The sequence below is a fragment of the Hemiscyllium ocellatum genome, chromosome 9 (assembly GCF_020745735.1).
Source record: "Hemiscyllium ocellatum isolate sHemOce1 chromosome 9, sHemOce1.pat.X.cur, whole genome shotgun sequence".
NCBI classification, from domain to species: Eukaryota; Metazoa; Chordata; class Chondrichthyes; order Orectolobiformes; family Hemiscylliidae; genus Hemiscyllium; species Hemiscyllium ocellatum.
Window position 1 is genome coordinate 90,835,282 of NC_083409.1, and position 17,042 is coordinate 90,852,323.

General features: G+C 40.4%; 1 protein-coding gene across 1 annotated transcript in view; it reads right to left on the reverse strand.

Moving 5' to 3' along the window:
- cfap57 (cilia and flagella associated protein 57) overlaps positions 1–17,042 on the reverse strand; it is an 85,102-nt gene that overhangs the window by 61,810 nt on the left and 6,250 nt on the right. Inside the window, exons 2-6 of the mRNA XM_060829916.1 lie at positions 15,554–15,867; positions 12,819–13,060; positions 10,716–10,884; positions 7,640–7,792; positions 4,779–4,918 (exon numbers count right to left, since the gene is read on the reverse strand). Of these exons, the coding sequence (XP_060685899.1) occupies positions 4,779–4,918; positions 7,640–7,792; positions 10,716–10,884; positions 12,819–13,060; positions 15,554–15,867 (1,018 nt within the window). The remainder of the gene's footprint in view (positions 1–4,778; positions 4,919–7,639; positions 7,793–10,715; positions 10,885–12,818; positions 13,061–15,553; positions 15,868–17,042) is intronic.

The window sequence follows — 17,042 nt, forward strand, 5'->3', positions numbered from 1 at the left end:
AATGTGGAGACATTTCTTCAGCCAGAGAGTGGTGGGCCTGTGGAATTCATTGCCACTGAGTGTGGTGGAGGCCGGGACGCTAAATGTCTTCAAGGCAGAGACTGATAAATTCTTGATGTCACAAGGAATTAAGGGCTACGGGGAGAATGCGGGTAAGTGGAGTTGAAATGCCCGTCAGCCATGATTAAATGGCGGAGTGGACTCGATGAGCCGAATGGCCTTACTTCCACTCCTATGTCTTATGGTCTTATGATCTTAATACATCTTCAAATAATTCTAACAGGTTTGTCAGGCACACCTCCCCTTACTAAATCCATACTGATTTGTTCTAATCTGACCCTGCACTTCAAAGAATTTAGAAATCTCATCCTTAACGATTGGATTCTAGAATTTTACCGAAAACCGAGGTTAGACTAATTGGCCTATAATTTTCCATCTTTTGTCTTGATCCTTTCTTGAACAAAGGGGTTACAAAGCAATTTTCCAATCATCTGGGACTTTCCTGACTCCAGTGATTTTTGAAAGATCACAACCAATGACAATAGACAATAGACAATAGGTGCAGGAGTAGGCCATTCTACCCTTCGAGCCTGCACTACCATTCATTATGATCATGGCTGATCATTCTCAATCAGTATCCTGTTCCTGCCTTATCTCCATAACCTTTGATTACACTATCCTTGAGAGCTCTATCCAACTCTTTCTTAAATGAATCCAGAGACTGGGCCTCCATTGCCTTCTGGGGCAGAGCATTCCACAGACCCACCACTCTCTGGGTGAAGAAGTTTCTCCTCATCTCTGTCCTAAATGGCCTACCCCTTATTTTTAAGCTGTGTCCTCTGGTTCGGGACTCACCCATCAGTGGAAACATGTTTTCTGCCTCCAGAGTGTCCAATCCTTTAATAATCTTATACTTCTCAATCAGATCCCCTCTCAGTCTTCTAAACTCAAGGGTATACAAGCCCAGTCGCTCCAATCTTTCAACATAAGATAATCCTGCCATTCCAGGAATTGACCTCATGGTCCTACACTGTACTCCCTCAATAGCCAGAATGTCTTTCCTCAAATTTGGGAAACCAGAACTGCACACAATATTCCAGATGCGGTCTCATCTGGGCCCTGTACAACTGCAGAAGAACCTCTTTGCTTCTATACTCAATCCCTCTTGTTATGAAGGCCAGCATGCTATTAGCTTTCTTCACTACCTGCTGTACCTGCATGCTTGCCTTCATTGACTGGTGTACAAGAACACCCAGATCTCTCTGTACTACCCCTTTACCTAACTTGACTCCATTTAGGTAGTAATCTGCCTTCCTGTAGTTGCCACCAAAGTGGATAACCATACATTTATCCACATTAAACTGCATCTGCCATGCATCTGTTCACTCGCCTAACCAGTCCAGGTCACCCTGTAATCTCCTAACATCCTCCTCACATTTTACCCTGCCACCCATCTTAGTATCATCAGCAAATTTGCTAATGTTACTATTAATACCATCTTCTATATCATTATATTCCAGCACTGATCCCTGAGGTACCCCACTGGTCACCGCCTGCCATTCTGAAAGGGAGCCATTTATCACTACTCTTTGCTTCCTGTCAGCCAACCAATTTTCAATCCAAGTCAGTACTTTGCCCCCAATACCATGCACCCTAATTTTGCTCACTAACCTCCTATGTGGAACTTTATCAAAGGCTTTCTGAAAGTCCAGGTACACTACACCCACTGGATCTCCCTCGTCCATCTTCAGAGTTACATCCTCAAAACTTTCCATAAGATTAGTCAAGCATGATTTTCCCTTCATAAATCCATGCTGACTCTGACTTATCCTGTTACTGTTATCCAGATGTGTCATAATTTCATCCTTTATAATTGACTCCAGCATCTTTCCCACCACTGAGGTCAGACTAACTGGTTTATAATTTCCTGCTTTCTCTCTCGCTCCTTTCTTAAACAGATACAACATTAGCCACCCTCCAATCCGCAGGAACTGATCCTGAATCTATCGAACTCTGGAAAATAATCATCAACGCATCCACGATTTCTCGAGCCACCTCCTTCAGTACCCTGGGATGTAGACCATCAGGCCCCGGGGACTTATCAGCCTTCAGACCTAACTCCTGTAAGTCTCCACTATTTCCTCAGCCACCTCCCCCAGAACTCTAGGATGTAGCCCATCGGGGCCATAAGATTTATCAATTTTTAGACCTTTGATTTTTTTCTAGCTTTTTCTCTTTTGTAATGGCTATCATACTCAACTCTGTCCCCGGCTCTCCTTAATTCTTGGGCTATTACTCTCATGTCTTCCACTGTGAAGATTGACACAAAGTTCTTCAGCTATTTCCTTATCTCCCATCACTCGTCTTCCTGCATCAATTTGGAACGGTCCAATTTATACTTTTGCCTCTTGTTTGTTTCTTATATATGGAAAGAAACTTTTACTGTCATTTCTTATATTGCTAGCTAGTTTACCTTCATATTTGATCCTCTCCTTCATTATTTCTCTCATTGTTATCCTCTGTTTGTTTTTGTAGTCTTCCCAATCTTCTGTTCCCAGTGTTCTTAGCCACTTTATAGGCCTTCTCCTTTTCTTTGATATATTTCCTGACTTCTTTTGTCAGCCATGGCTGTCTAATCTCCCCCACCCCAGATAATCTATCTTTTCTTTGAACCTCAGTACTGTGTTCTCAATCACACGCAGAAACTCCTGCCATTGTTGCTCTCCTGTCTTCCTCACTAGACTCTGCTTCCAGTTGATTTTCATCAGTTCCTCTCTCATGCCCCTGTAATAATTTCATTTAACTAGAACACCATTACATCCAATTTTGCCTTCTCTCCTTCAAACTGCAGACAACTCTACCACATTATGATTGCTGCCTCCTAAGTGTTCCCTTACTTTAAGATCTTTTATAAAGTCTGGTTCATTATATAGCACTAAGTCCAGAATAACCTGCTCCCTTGTTGGCTCCATCACACGCTGTTCCAAAAAGCCATCCTGTAAGCATTCCATGGATTCCCTTTCTTTGGATCCACTCAGACCATTTGCATATTGAAGTCTCCTATGATCACCAAGACCTTGCCTTTCTGACATGCCCTATCTATTTCCTGGTACATCTTGTGCCCATGGTCCTGACCACTGCTGGGAGGGCTGTACATAACTCCCATTATGGTCAAATCAAGACAAAACTAATGGCCCTGATCAGTTTTCACATAAATTTAGCATAAACTCTAACACCACAGGTGTCCAGCTGGGTACTTATCCACTTGCATTCTTGTAAATGATGTATCTAGGTCACTGTTCGAAATGACTTTCTGACATGATATTTTTTTTTAAAAAGCCTTTACAGCAATGTCCAAAATTCATCTGTCTCTATTTTAAAATCCAAATACTAAATGTCAATAATATATGGTATAATACACCTTTTATCACAACTTATTAAATCACAGATTTGTCTAAAGTAACAGAATGGCCTCCTCCTGCTTTTTATTCATTTGTTGAGACATAAATAGCTGAGAAAGGCAGAAACTAGAGAAAATGTGGAAAATGGGAGATATGGGAAATGTAGGGACCAAGACTGAAATTAAAAGAGATTTAAAATCAATGTTTGAAGCCATTCAGGTTACTATTCCACCTGAAGTGCATGGTACTTTCAAGAATGATGGCATGTTGTTCTTGACATTGAATTGAGTTTCATAGACATTGGCAGAGAGGTTGGTGACCTCTCAACAACATATGAAGAGTTTTAAGATACCTGAGGCAGAACATCTGTGCCCTTACATATTGTACATTAAAATATTAATATTCCAATACATTATGACATTTGACCATTCAACTCACAAAGTTAGACCTCAACATATGGGACAGACTTCAAATTACTGCAAAATATTTACTTAGTAAATTGTTGCTACATTCTTAGATTTGAGAGCTCATTGTCTTTCGGTGTTGTAAATATCAGTAGTAATCATGGCTAATTCATTGTCTTCAATTAAAAAAAACACTAAATGCTGGGAGCTGAAATACTCAGCATGCCAATCAGAATCCAAAACAATAGGGGCAACATGGTGGCGCAGTGGTTAGCACTGCTTCCTCACAGCACCAGGGAGCCAGGTTCAATTCAACATTCTCCCCGTATCCATGTAGGTTTCCTCCCACATTCCAAAGATGTGCAGGTCAGGTGAATTGGCCATGCTAAATTGTCCATAGTTGTTAGGTACATTAGTCAGAGGGGGGTTGGGTTACACTTTGGAGGGTCGGTGTGGACTTGTTGGGCCAAAGGGCCTGTTTCCACACTGTAGGGAATCTAATCAGTGGAGGCTGGGACGTTGGGTGTCTTCAAGGCGGAGATCGATCAAATTAAGGGCTATGGGGAGAGTGCAGGAAAGTAGAATTGAAACACCCATCAGCTATGATTAAATGGCAGAGTGGATTTGATGGGTCAAATGGCCTTACTTCACTCCTATGTCTAATGGTCTCAACATTTTGGGTGTACATTGCTCAGCAGAACTGAGAAATGTGGAAGTTTAAAACGTTGGAATAACAGAAGACAAAAGGGGTTTGGAAGAAATATTTACTCAAGTCCTAAAGACAAAAGACCTGCAAATTGTGAAGTAGAAAATTTAAATAATCTTGTTTATTTAATTGACTGGTCTAGAATACATCCTAACATGGGATTCTCACAATGCAGTTTAGCACTATGCACTCTGCTAATAGAAAAAAATACTTTGTCATTTTTGCATATTTCTCATTATACAGATTTAAAAGAGCTGCAATCCATACTTCGTCTCATAGTTCCATAAGCGTATTGATCTATCTACCGAACTGGTGGCAACAAGGGGTTTTCGAATGCAGATATCCAAGCCTGTGATGACATTGGAGTGGAACGATTGACAGAGAAATTCAAAATGTGTCAGCTCATTCTGTTAAAAAAAGACAAAATAGATCTGAAGGTATGCAAAACAATGGATTAAATACACAGTCAAGTATCACTGTAGCTTGAATAAGACAAGATATAATGCAGAACTAAATTTTCAGGTAGAACTTAATTTTTGTGAATTTGTCCTGAAGAATGGTTACTAGACTCAAAATGTTTTCTCTCTACAGATTATGTCAGATCTGCTGAGTTTCTCCAGCAATTTCTGTTTTTGTTTTAATTTTGTTTTTAATTCACTCATGGTATTTGGCCATCATCCCTAATCGCTCTTGAGAATGATATTGATTCATATTCCTGAAAAGCTGCAACATTTGACACATAGATATACAGACACTATTGTTAGGAAAGCAGTTCCAGGATAAATAACTAAAAAGAAAGGGTAATTGTCAACAAAAAATAAGAGCCTCACTCTTTTCTTTTTTTACATCCAAAGATGTTATCACACACAACCAAACAATTTTCCCATCACCATATCACTGGACTTTTTTGTTGTTTTTAACGAGTAACCATCGCCAATTAGAAGTGTTTGTGCAAAGCATTATAGGCAAAGCCAACTACCAAAAGTGAGACGGGGATATGGAGAGTGGGGAGGGACCACATCAAAACAGAGTTGGAGAGGGAGATAAAGGATTGTTATCCACCTTGCAGTGCCCACCTCGCTCTAAAGGCATCAACATCATTGGTGTCCATCTTCAAGGACAACTGGGAATGAATGTTGGCACAGAAGATGGCTAGACAGTCAGACCCCCTCCACAGCCCACTGCCTGGATCTGTTAATAGCCAATTTGGTCAAGCCTAAGAGCAGACCCATGAGGAGGTCTTCTGACTTGCATACACCCCTCTGCATTAGATACCTAAAGTTCAGGAGCTTGGGGCTGAAGTGCAAAAAAAACACAACAAAAGATTTTCCAAGTAAGTTAAAAAGGGGAGGTGCAATCACCCACAACCAACAAGAAACTTAGTCTTGAAAAATGACTAATATATTTTTAATTAACTGTGGAGCCATTTTGATTGACCCTTAATTGCATTACTAACACTGACACTCTAGAACATGAGCCTGTGTTTTAGAATTACTCACCACTATGTCACTGCCTCCAGTTAATATACTCCAATGCTGATCTATGTTACAACTATCAAGTCAAAAGATTGTGGTCTATTATACAATCTTGCAAATATTGAACAAAGGCCTGTGGTTTATTGTAAATTTAATCTTGATTTCTGCTCCAGGTTTATAGGACAGCAAGATCATAAGAAAAGGAATAGGAGTAGGACATTGGCACCTCAACCCTGCTCTGCTACTCAATAGAATCATGGCTGATCTAACATTTCTCAGATCCATTTTCATGCCATTTCCCAATAAGCCTTGATTCGCCTACGATCAAGATCAAGAATCTATCTCAGCCTTAAACATATACAAGAAATCTTCCCCCATAGCTCTCTCAAAAGTCACACAACCCACTGAGCAAAGAAATTCTTCCTCATCTCAGTCTTAAAAATTGGCACCCCTCTATTCTGAGACCATGCCCTCTGGTCCTAGACTCCCCCATGAGGGGAAACATCCTCTCAGCATTTATCCTGTCAAGAATCCTGTATGTTTCAATGAGATCATCTCTCATTCATCCAAACTCCAGTGAGTAGAGTCTAACCTGTTCAGCATGTGCTCATACAACAATCTTTCCACATCAAGGATCATCTTAGTGAATCTTAGCTGAACTGCATCCAATGAAATGATATATTTCATTAAACAGGGGGAGAAAACCTCTTCACATTACTCCAGATGTGGTGTCACCGACACTTTGTACAGTTGTGGTTAGACTTCCCTACTCTTCATTTCATAAGACACCCGCACCAATCAACCTGACCACCTCGTGGCCAAACATTTCAAATCCCCCTCCCACTCCACCAAGGACATACAGGTCCTGGGCTCCTCCATTGCCACACGCTAACCACCCAATGCCTGGAGGAAGATCATCTCATTTTCCGGCTTTGGAACCTTCAACTAAATGGCATAATGTGGAAATTCACTAGTTTCCTCACTTCCCCTCCCCCTACATTATGTAGTTCCAACCTTCCATCTCAGCACTACCCTGATGACCTGTCCTACGTATCCACTTTCCTTCCCACCTATCCGCTCCACCGTCCTCCATCACCATTACCCCCACCTCCAGCCACCTATCGCACTCTCAGCTTCTTCCCGTCAGACCTATCCCCCCTGCCATTTATCTCTCCACCCCCTTGGCTCAGTAGCCTAATTCCTGATGAAGGGTCCTTGCCCAAAACATCGATTCTCCTGTTCCTCGGATGCTGCCTGACCTGCTGTGCTTTTCCAGCAGCACACTTTTGACTCTGATCTCCAACATCTGCAGCCCTAACTTTTTCTCTACTTTTATACTCCAACCCTCTTGACATAAGGGCCAACATTCCATTAGCCTTCCTGATTACCTGCTGCACCTGTGTGCTAGCTTTCTGTGTTACATGCACAAGTACCTTCAAGCCCCTTTGTGGTGCAGCTTTATGCAGTTTTTCTTCATTTAAATAACATCTTGTTCTTCCAAAATGAATGACTTTGCATTTTCACACATCATATCCCATTTGCTGACTTTTTGCCCACTTATTTAACCTGTTTGTTATTGGAATGTTTCTGTTTATTAAGTTTTCATTTCATGCTAAACATGCTAATTCCTAAAATGCTCAAGGCAGTTCTCACCTTACTTATTTCTGCAGAAGATAATGTGATGCTGTACAATTGGTTCTTATTTGTACTAGCAATTAGCGCTTCCTCTGAGGGACTAAGACAAAGAGTTGAAATCTCTTGTTGTTCTGCATGGGATGGATCTGTGCTGTATGGATCCTGTGGAATCTGGTGGGCAACACAGAATAGGATTTCAGCCAAAAAGGTGATGGTAAGGAAAAGGCACACATATAATTTAAAACTTTTTTCACAAACGATGCTCAAAATGGTATTGATCAACAGAAAAGGAAACATCATCTTTAGTGTTTCCTGGAGAGTTCCACCACCTGCATGCTTCCCTTCAAGTCACATATATCTTCCTGAACTGGAATTATATTGCCATAAAGTCAATATCCTGGAATTCCCATCTCCCATCTACATCATATAGATTGTAGGAATTCAAGAAAGTAACTCAATATCATCTTCTCAATGGCAGTTAAAGATGTCAATAAATGGTGAGTCATTGCCATTGATGTCCCATCATGTGAACAAATACAAAATAAAGAGAAGGCAGTAACCTGGATCTTGTAAAAGATTAAACTTCCTTTTGTTGATGGAAGACCTGGAAATGAGTTACCTTCCAAAGCATTGTCATGCCTAAAAATGACTGATTGATGGCAATGTTAAGAGTTGTCTATCTTGTATATCACATTACAGGATGTGTAGTGGTAGATGCACATCTGGGTTTATTCTCAAACAGTTCTAAATAATCCTGCAAGCCAATGACCTAATTGAATGTTTCAACAATATTACTGGGTATTGTTGTTGAACAGAGAGACCTCAGGGTTCTTAGAAAGTTGCAATCTTAGAAAGTATGTTTCACTGCTCAGACCACTGAGTGTAAGAATTGAGGCATCATGTTGAGGTTGTCCAGGACATTGTGTGGCCATGATTTGGAGTACTGTGAACAGTTCTGGTTGCCCTGTTATAGGAAGGATATTCTGGAGAAGGTTTCAGAAAAGATTTACCAAGATGTTTCTGGGTATAGATAAGGTGAATGGCAGTTGTCTTTTCCCTAGGATGGGGGATTTCAAGACTATGGGGCAATTTTTAAGGTAGGAGGAGGAAGATTTAAAAGGGACCTGAGGGGCAACTTTTTCACACAGAGGTAGTTGTGTGTGGAATGAACTGCCAGAGGAAGTGGTAGATGCAGGTATTTAAAAAAATTGGACAAGTACATTGATAGGAAAGATTTAGAGAGATATGGGCCAAATGCAAGCAAGTAGGACTAGTTTAGTTTGGGAAACTTGGTCGGCATAGACGAGGTGGACTGAACGGTCTGTTTCTGTGCTGCATGACGCTATGTTTACCTGAGTCATCTGTCACCAAACTGTGCCTTAGCTCACTAGGACAAGGATGTAGGCTATGCCTTAAGGGACAAAATATATGTCTTCCTTTTTGGACAAATGTAAACTCTATGTGCATGAATTTCTCAGAATCTAGATTCAAGACCCTGAACAGATTTTAGTCATAATGTAGTTACTTACTAAACTAATTTCTGACAACTTCTGGAAATGCTATTTTTCAAAATAAAACTCTTCACTTCTTTGATGGTTAGAAATAGTTTAGTGGATTTGAAATAAAAGCATAAAAGTGAAAAATTTTGCAGGGTTTTTTAACCAATTTACTATATGCATATTCTACTTTAAACTATTGTTCAATGTACACTGGCTAATAATGTCTAAATAAGTGAAATAGCTTTACATCATAAAAATTTGGGTATTGAACAGAACTACTGGATCAACCTTAACAGGCAAACTTTACCTCAGTTGTTTCAGATATTAAGAGGAAGAAATGTGCATGTATTATGTAGCTAAGCTTACCCTGGGGGCAGCTTGTCAGAAGAATACTGTACTGTCAGACTCAAAGGTGTATGCAGTGCTGTCCCCAGAGAATTGATGTAAAATTGCAGATTAAACTTATGCCCAGGGTCCCCAGTGTTCTATACAGTTTATGTTACAATCAGTGAATAATCAAAATACAGCATTTTGCTAGTCGCCTGATAGCAAGATCACGGTTTACAGAGCTGTTGTGGTTGGCGCCTATATGGCTCTGAGATGTGGATTGTTTACAGTAGACACTTCAAACACTGCAGCAGTGCCACCAACACTGCCAGATCCTGCGAATCTGCTCGAAAGAGAAATGCAACAACACCAGCATCCTTGACGAGGCCAACATTCTCAGCATCGAGGCACTGACCACCCTAGATTGGCTATGATGGGCTCGGAACATCATCCGCATGACCGACATGAGACTCCCCATGCAGGTGCTCTATTCCCAACTTTGAACTGGCAGGTGAGCCGCAGGTGGGAGAGGAAGTGCTTCAGCTATACCCTCAAAGCCTCAATAGTGAAGTGCGGCATTCTCACAGACACATGGGAATCACTAGTCTAAGACCGTCCAAAATGGAGCAGGAGCCTCTGGGAAGGCATCAAGAACCTCAAAACTTAGCATCGGGAAAAAAAAATGGAAACCAGGGGAAAACAGCGAAAGGACCATGCTGTCATACTAATGCCCTATCCATTTCTTCCTGTGACCACCACCTGTCCCAAGTGTGACAGAACTTGTGGCAGCCACATCAGTCTATACAGCCACTTACAGACTCACCCTGAGATTGGAAGAGTGTCATCCTCATCTGCGAGGGACTACCAATGATGATGATCATTGATAAACAGGTGAAACTGAATAACAAGAGTGTATGGCATCATGAAATAAGTCAATCAAAATTGCAACAGTTGAGATGGTGAATATCAAGTATTAATTAAAATGGATTCAAGAGCCACTCCCTGTTGCCATATTAAGTGATAATAGCTGTGGGCAGAATCTGTACAAAATAACAGTACCTATTCAACTCATATATGTACCTTATATTTTCACTTCAAATTTCCACTGTTAATTTCTAAAATTTACTCCCTACTATATAAAGAGCTTCCAAATGCCTTTGAATCTTCTCAGTCTGGGAGACTATTACTGCTTTAAATACACTTGACAATTATTATTCAATATTTATTATTACAAGTATTATTTCAGTCTCGTCTAATGAAGAACTCACCCTAATTACCCTTGATTTTTTAAAGGTATCCTTCTCTTCTCCTCTTTCAAACATATACACAACACCAGGTCCAGCAGAGCAAATAAACCCTTTGGAATAAATTGTTATTGCTGTCACTTTAGCTTGAGGAGGTGGAGGTGGAGGCATATGGCTGATAGAGGGAGACTTTCTGTTAAGGTAGCAACATCAAAGACATTACTTGAAATAATTTATTTAATTTTTATAATTCTAATACACAACTTAAAACATTGGTTATACATTCTCCAAGAGGAATACTGCATTGCTAATAGCACACGTTGACTCAATTTGCACAAAATATTTGATATAAGCAACTGATTTATTGCATACAAAATTCCAGAAGCTCAGCAGGCCGTCCTAGCTCAGTTACACGTAATTATAAATTCATTGATTAAAATGTTTTTACACTGAAATAGTAGCCATTTTCCCTCTGATATTTTGTCTCCTCACACAAAGTGCCGTCTCAAATCAATTTGTTTAATCCATGATTGACTTTGTCACATCAGTCCCCTTGCAAGTTCCCTTACCGTTTTATATTTGAACCAAGGTTCCAAAAAGGAAATGTTTACAGGAACAAGACAATTTCCTCCCAAAGTAAGTAAAGCTTCAAAGTGGAAATGCCAGTAGAATGGGATTAAGAGGTTAAAAAAATAAAGGCTATTTGTTGTATGTTTTACAATGATGAATGTGATGGCAATGATAGAGCTAAATGGATGACAACAGAAGAAAGGAAAAGGGAAAGAAGAGAATGAAAGATGTTGGGATAAATTGTTATTGCTGTCACTTTAGCATTTAATTGGCTGAAAGGTAAGGAGAAAAAGGAAAAACTAACTATTGTTGATGGGAAAACAATAAGAATGAATTGAAAGGAATTGGTGAGGGAGTAAGGGTGCAAGAACACTTGAAGGAGGAGTGTAGGCATCTTCAGCATTATGGGTATTCTTTGATTCTATGAAATGAAGTACAGGATAAACTCTAAGTTGTGTAGGTGTGGAAAATTAGCATAAATTCTAGGTAGAAGGCTGTAAAAGAAAATTGTGGTGGTTATCAGCACAAACTCTGGGGAGTGGGAACATCAGGATAAATTCAAGGGGGGAGGAGAATAGTAATCAGTTTACATTCTGAGGCAATGGGGATTTCAGTATAAATTCAAGATGTGAGCAGGGATTAAGTATTAGCATGAACTTCAGGAGGGTCAACGCTTATCAGCATGACCTCCAGGAGTGGACAAACAATCCATTTGTATTAATTTGAAGGTTCCATGGCTACAGGAGAAAGAGAGAGAGAGAGAGAGAGAGGTGAAGTGAAGAATTGTTTTGCCATGATGTTCTAACATGTTATGGGCCAGGATTGATGGGTCAGAATATTGTTTTCCTGACAGTCAATTTCTATATTCTTATTAGTAATTGATTTCCACAAAAATCATGACATTACAAAGAGCTGTATGCTAGAGTTGAAGATTTGTCTTAATACCCTCCATGTTTGGATCTCAAAAAATAATGACAGATTCAAACTTAGGTTGCAGAAGGCCACTCTATTTGTAACAACTGGCTTCATTAATATTTATTGACTTGAGCCGTAATCATTACAATCAATGAGAGCACTGGATGTCAATTTGTAGTCTATTAAAAGCTAAACATTTTGTAGTAAGTAGCACCAATATAGTAAGACAAAATGCCAATATAGTAACACAAAACACATAACACATTTGATCTTAATTAGCACACCTTTTACTGTGGTTTTGCCTGGAGGAAAGAAAATGCTAATATGTTTAAAGTCATCAATGCAAATCACAGGATTGTGAATGGATGAAAAGCTGTGAGTAAGAAATTTGTGGACCATCAGATCTTTTTGCTATATTTGCTTATTTCAGATGTTTCCAACATTAAGCCAGTTTCTTACAATGATAGCAAAGTTTATTTAGATAGCCTTTTTAGGTTTTTTAAATTCACAGAACAAGAAATAACTGAGAACACATTAATATTTAGAAAGGATCACCCACTCAAAACTGGTTTTGAACAAAGAACAATTGAGAAAATACAACAAGTAATATTAGGGACTGTATTGTCTCCACTTATACTGTACCTGATTTCCAGCACTATTGAATACTCCCAGCGTAATTCAGCTAACTCAAACAGGTAAAGTTTTCCTGTGTCAGTGCCAACAACGATGTGATCCTCTGGCATCCATGCATGTGCAAGAAAGTTCTGGAGCTCAAACTTTTGGAAGTTTGTTTGTTTGAGGTTTCCATCAGAATATCGTAAGAGTTTTAAAACGCCATCCCCAACCACACATATCTGTGTATTATCTTGAGGGTTAAAGCTGATCTAATATAGGAAAGAAAATTACAAGATTGTGTATGCAGCACATTCCAGGAATCTCAATGATGTCTGTGATGTATTAAACAGACTGTACTGTACTGTTTGGAAGGAGGGGAAACGTAATAATTACTGGAACCAGTTGCAGTCATGAAAGTAATATTATATTCCTGAAGAAAGAATCAAAAGGAATATTAGCAAATGAAGGAAACTGAATAAAAATAAGTGTAGAGAAAGGATAATAAATTACTCTATAAAATAAAACATTATATATCCACCACTCTTACCTTGTTCAATTTTCAACAGATCTGAAGGTAAGAATGTAAAACAACCCAGAGAACATGTTACGTTGCACCCACACCAATCCGCTAGTTACTGAAGGCCAGTACCTAGCATAGGTTAATTAGCAGTGGGAAATAGTTGTTCACACCCTCACTATTTTTCTCATTTTGCTTGTTATTTTTATATCCAAACTTCTCAATAGATGTATGCAACTTAATCGGAAATAATGACAACTGGGGAAGGTAGAAGCATCTGACCAAACATATACACATGGGTGAAATGATTAAAGTTGAGTAAATAAATTCCATCTCTCACTCTAACCCTAACCCATCAGAACACTTTCTGAAACCTTATTCATTCACAGCTCTGTCCTAGACATGCCCACAACCAGGATTTAAAAATCATATAAGGTACAGTGTATAAGATCTTTTTTTCTCCTATTTGTTAACAGCTACTTTTGAGCAGCATTATTAAGGGTAGGCATTAATTTAACTTATAATCCACATACATAAACACTATATCTTCTTGAAGACCAGTTAAATTTTCCTGCAAATGAGAATGAGGAGAAACAGGCATCAGGGGAGAATAAGCAAGCATTTAAGCGTATTAATTATTCTGACTTAATCATGAACTGGTCGGCAATGAAAAATACACTTGATTTCACCATCTGTTACATATTAAAATCATGGTTACAGCACAGAAGGAGGCCATCTGGTCCATAATATCCACAAGGGCTTTCAACAAGTGTTTATCTCCATTTTCTGAGAAACATGATTGAATCTACCTCCACCGCACTCTCAGGCAGTGTATTTCAGGTCCTAAGACCCTACTCTGCAACAATGTTGTTTCTTTCAAATCACCTTTGGTTCTTTTGTCTTTCACCTTAGATTGGGGTCCTCTGGTTCTCAAACTTTATACAAATGGGAGTACTTTTTCCCCACCTCTAGACAACTCTTGATTATGAGCATCACTATTAAATCTCCTTTCAACCTTCTCGAAGAACAGTCCTACCAGTTCAATTTAGCTTGCACTTCCACACACAAAGTGGACAATTCTTTGTTAACTTTCCCCATCACCCACCTTAAGAAACAAAGACCCAACATAATGCCAATTAAGACCCCAAAGTAAGCAAGTGATGCCTACTAAGGGTTTCCTCCCCCTGCCACCAGCATCAACCCAGCAGCAGATGGTGGACTAATCGACCAGAGAGCGTGAAAAGTAAAAAGTATCTGGGATTTTTTGCAGGCATCTAGGGGTGGGTAGAGAAAGGTGGGTGCATGTCATTGGTGTCCCTCATTGACAGGTTTCAGTGCCTGATCAAGGGAATCAGAATCAGGATTGGCATGCCAACCAAGAGCCACCACTCTCCCTTGCTGCCAATTTCCTTCCACCCCTCCCTCTGACCCTACGACATGGTCTGCCTCATGCTACCAATCTGCTGTGGCCTGGGTCCTTTGGCAGTCAGAGCATCAGGTAGATGGGCTATCAGCAGCAGCCACTATTTCCCCCGGTGCTGCTGCCAAGCAGTGAAGACATGCTTCAGCAGGCAGGTCTTCCTGATTGGCACTTAAATTGGTGGGCTTCTTGAAAGAAAATAGCTTGCCACTTGACATCTGCTACACTGTGTTGCGTCTACCCTCAAGTTTCAAAGTTTTCATTCAGGGTGAAGATTACACAGACCAGGGTGGAAACAACAGAAAACCTCCTGACTTCAAATGTTACGGGACAGGGGTGATTTTATCTCTACGGTTTCACTCACACATGGACAGGCGTCCAATGTCAGACAGTAAGCATTAGGAACTTCTCAAAATATGAGCAAGAATTTCCATGGTGGCCTTTTCTCCGAGATTCTAATTAGGAAGAGGAAAAGGAATGATTACATTAATTATTTGAATTTTGTTTTACTCATTCTTCTACAGAAGTTCAAATATAGGGGAAAATATTTAATACATGGTCAAGGCTATTTGAGAAGAGTTAGATTTTGCATTTCACCAAACCTTTCTTCCTACTTTCTAATTTCTAATTATTTTAACATTTTTCACAAATGTATTATAAAAGCACACAGCACTGATATGAATGCCTTTAGATACTTGATCCAAATGCATAATCCAAAATCCTAATGACAAGCTTTGTAAATTGGAAGACTTGTTTTGGTCAACTTCTAAAGAAATGAGAAATGACGGTGGTTGAAAGTAACATGACAGAATTAACAATGATTACCTGATAAATAGGATTTGTGTTCGTGGTAGTTTTCATAACACCAATGATTTTCTGTTTCTTCCATAACCAATAAATCAGTGTCCAATCCGGTTTCCCGGATTGCGCAATCAGGTATTTGGAGTCTGGCGAGAAGGCAATACTGACAAACTCTTGGGCGTGAAGATCATTGACACTTAGTGACTTTTTTTTTCTGCTTTGATCGTGCTGTACGTCATATATAGTCACTGTGGCTTTTTCACCCTTTTCAGAAACGGCCAGATATCGGTGATTGGGGCTAAATGCAAGAGCCAACATCCCTTGGCTTTTTTCAGCACCTGCGTTCAATAGTATGGCATATATATAGGTTATTAATTAATGTCTTTAAAACTGGTAGAAACATGTTGGCATGTGACAAGACCATATCATAAGTAAAATCCTGCATTTTATTTGTTGGAGAGAGGAAAATTGGATGTGTTAACGTAGAATGTTCCAGAAGCAATGTACATACACATGAGTGTAATGCAAAACATGATTGCAGATTGTTTCATGTAAATCTTCTAGTAAGCTTTCAATGTCATTTGGACCATCTGGAAAAGGTTCTGCTGAAGGGAGCAGCTTTGAATGGCAAGTCAGCAGTTAAGGAGGTAAAAACAATGACTGCAGATGCTGGAAACCAGATTCTGGATCAGTGGTGCTGGAAGAACACAGCATTCAGGCAGCATCCAAGGAGCAGCGAAATCGACATTTCGGGCAAAAGCCCTTTATCAGGAATAAAGGCAGTGAGCCTGAAGCGTGGAGAGATAAGCTAGAGGAGGGTGGGGGTGGGGAGAAAGTAGCATAGAGTACAATGGGTAGTGGGGGAGGGGATGAAGGTGATAGGTCAGGGAGGAGAGGTTGGAGTGGGTAGGTGGAAAAGGAGATAGGCAGGTAGGACAAGTCCAGACATGTCATGGGGACAGTGCTGAGCTGGAAGTTTGGAACTAGGGTGAGGTGGGGGAAGGGGAAATGAGGAAACTGTTGAAGTTCACATTGATGCCCAGGGGTTGAAGTGTTCCGAGGCGGAAGATGAGGCGTTCTTCCTCCAGGCGTCTGGTGGTGAGGGATGGCGGTGAAGGAGGCCCAGGACCTCCATGTCCTCGGCAGAGTGGGAGGAGAGGTTGAAATGTTAGGCCACGGGGCGGTGTGGTTGATTGGCGAAGGTGTCCCGGAGATGTTCCCTAAAGCACTCTGCTAGGAGGCGCCCAGTCTCGCCAATGTAGAGGAGAGTGCATCGGGAGCAACGGATACAATAAATGATATTAGTGGATGTGCAGGTAAACTTTGATGGATGTGGAAGGCTCCTTTAGGGCCTTGGACAGAGGTGAGGGAGGAGGTGTGGGCACAGGTTTTACAGTTCCTGCGGGGTGGCAGGGGAAAGTGCCAGGATGGGAGGGTGGGTTGTAGGGGAGCGTGGACCTGACCAGGTAGTCACGGAGGGAATGGTCTTTGCGGAAGGCAGAAAGGGGTGGGG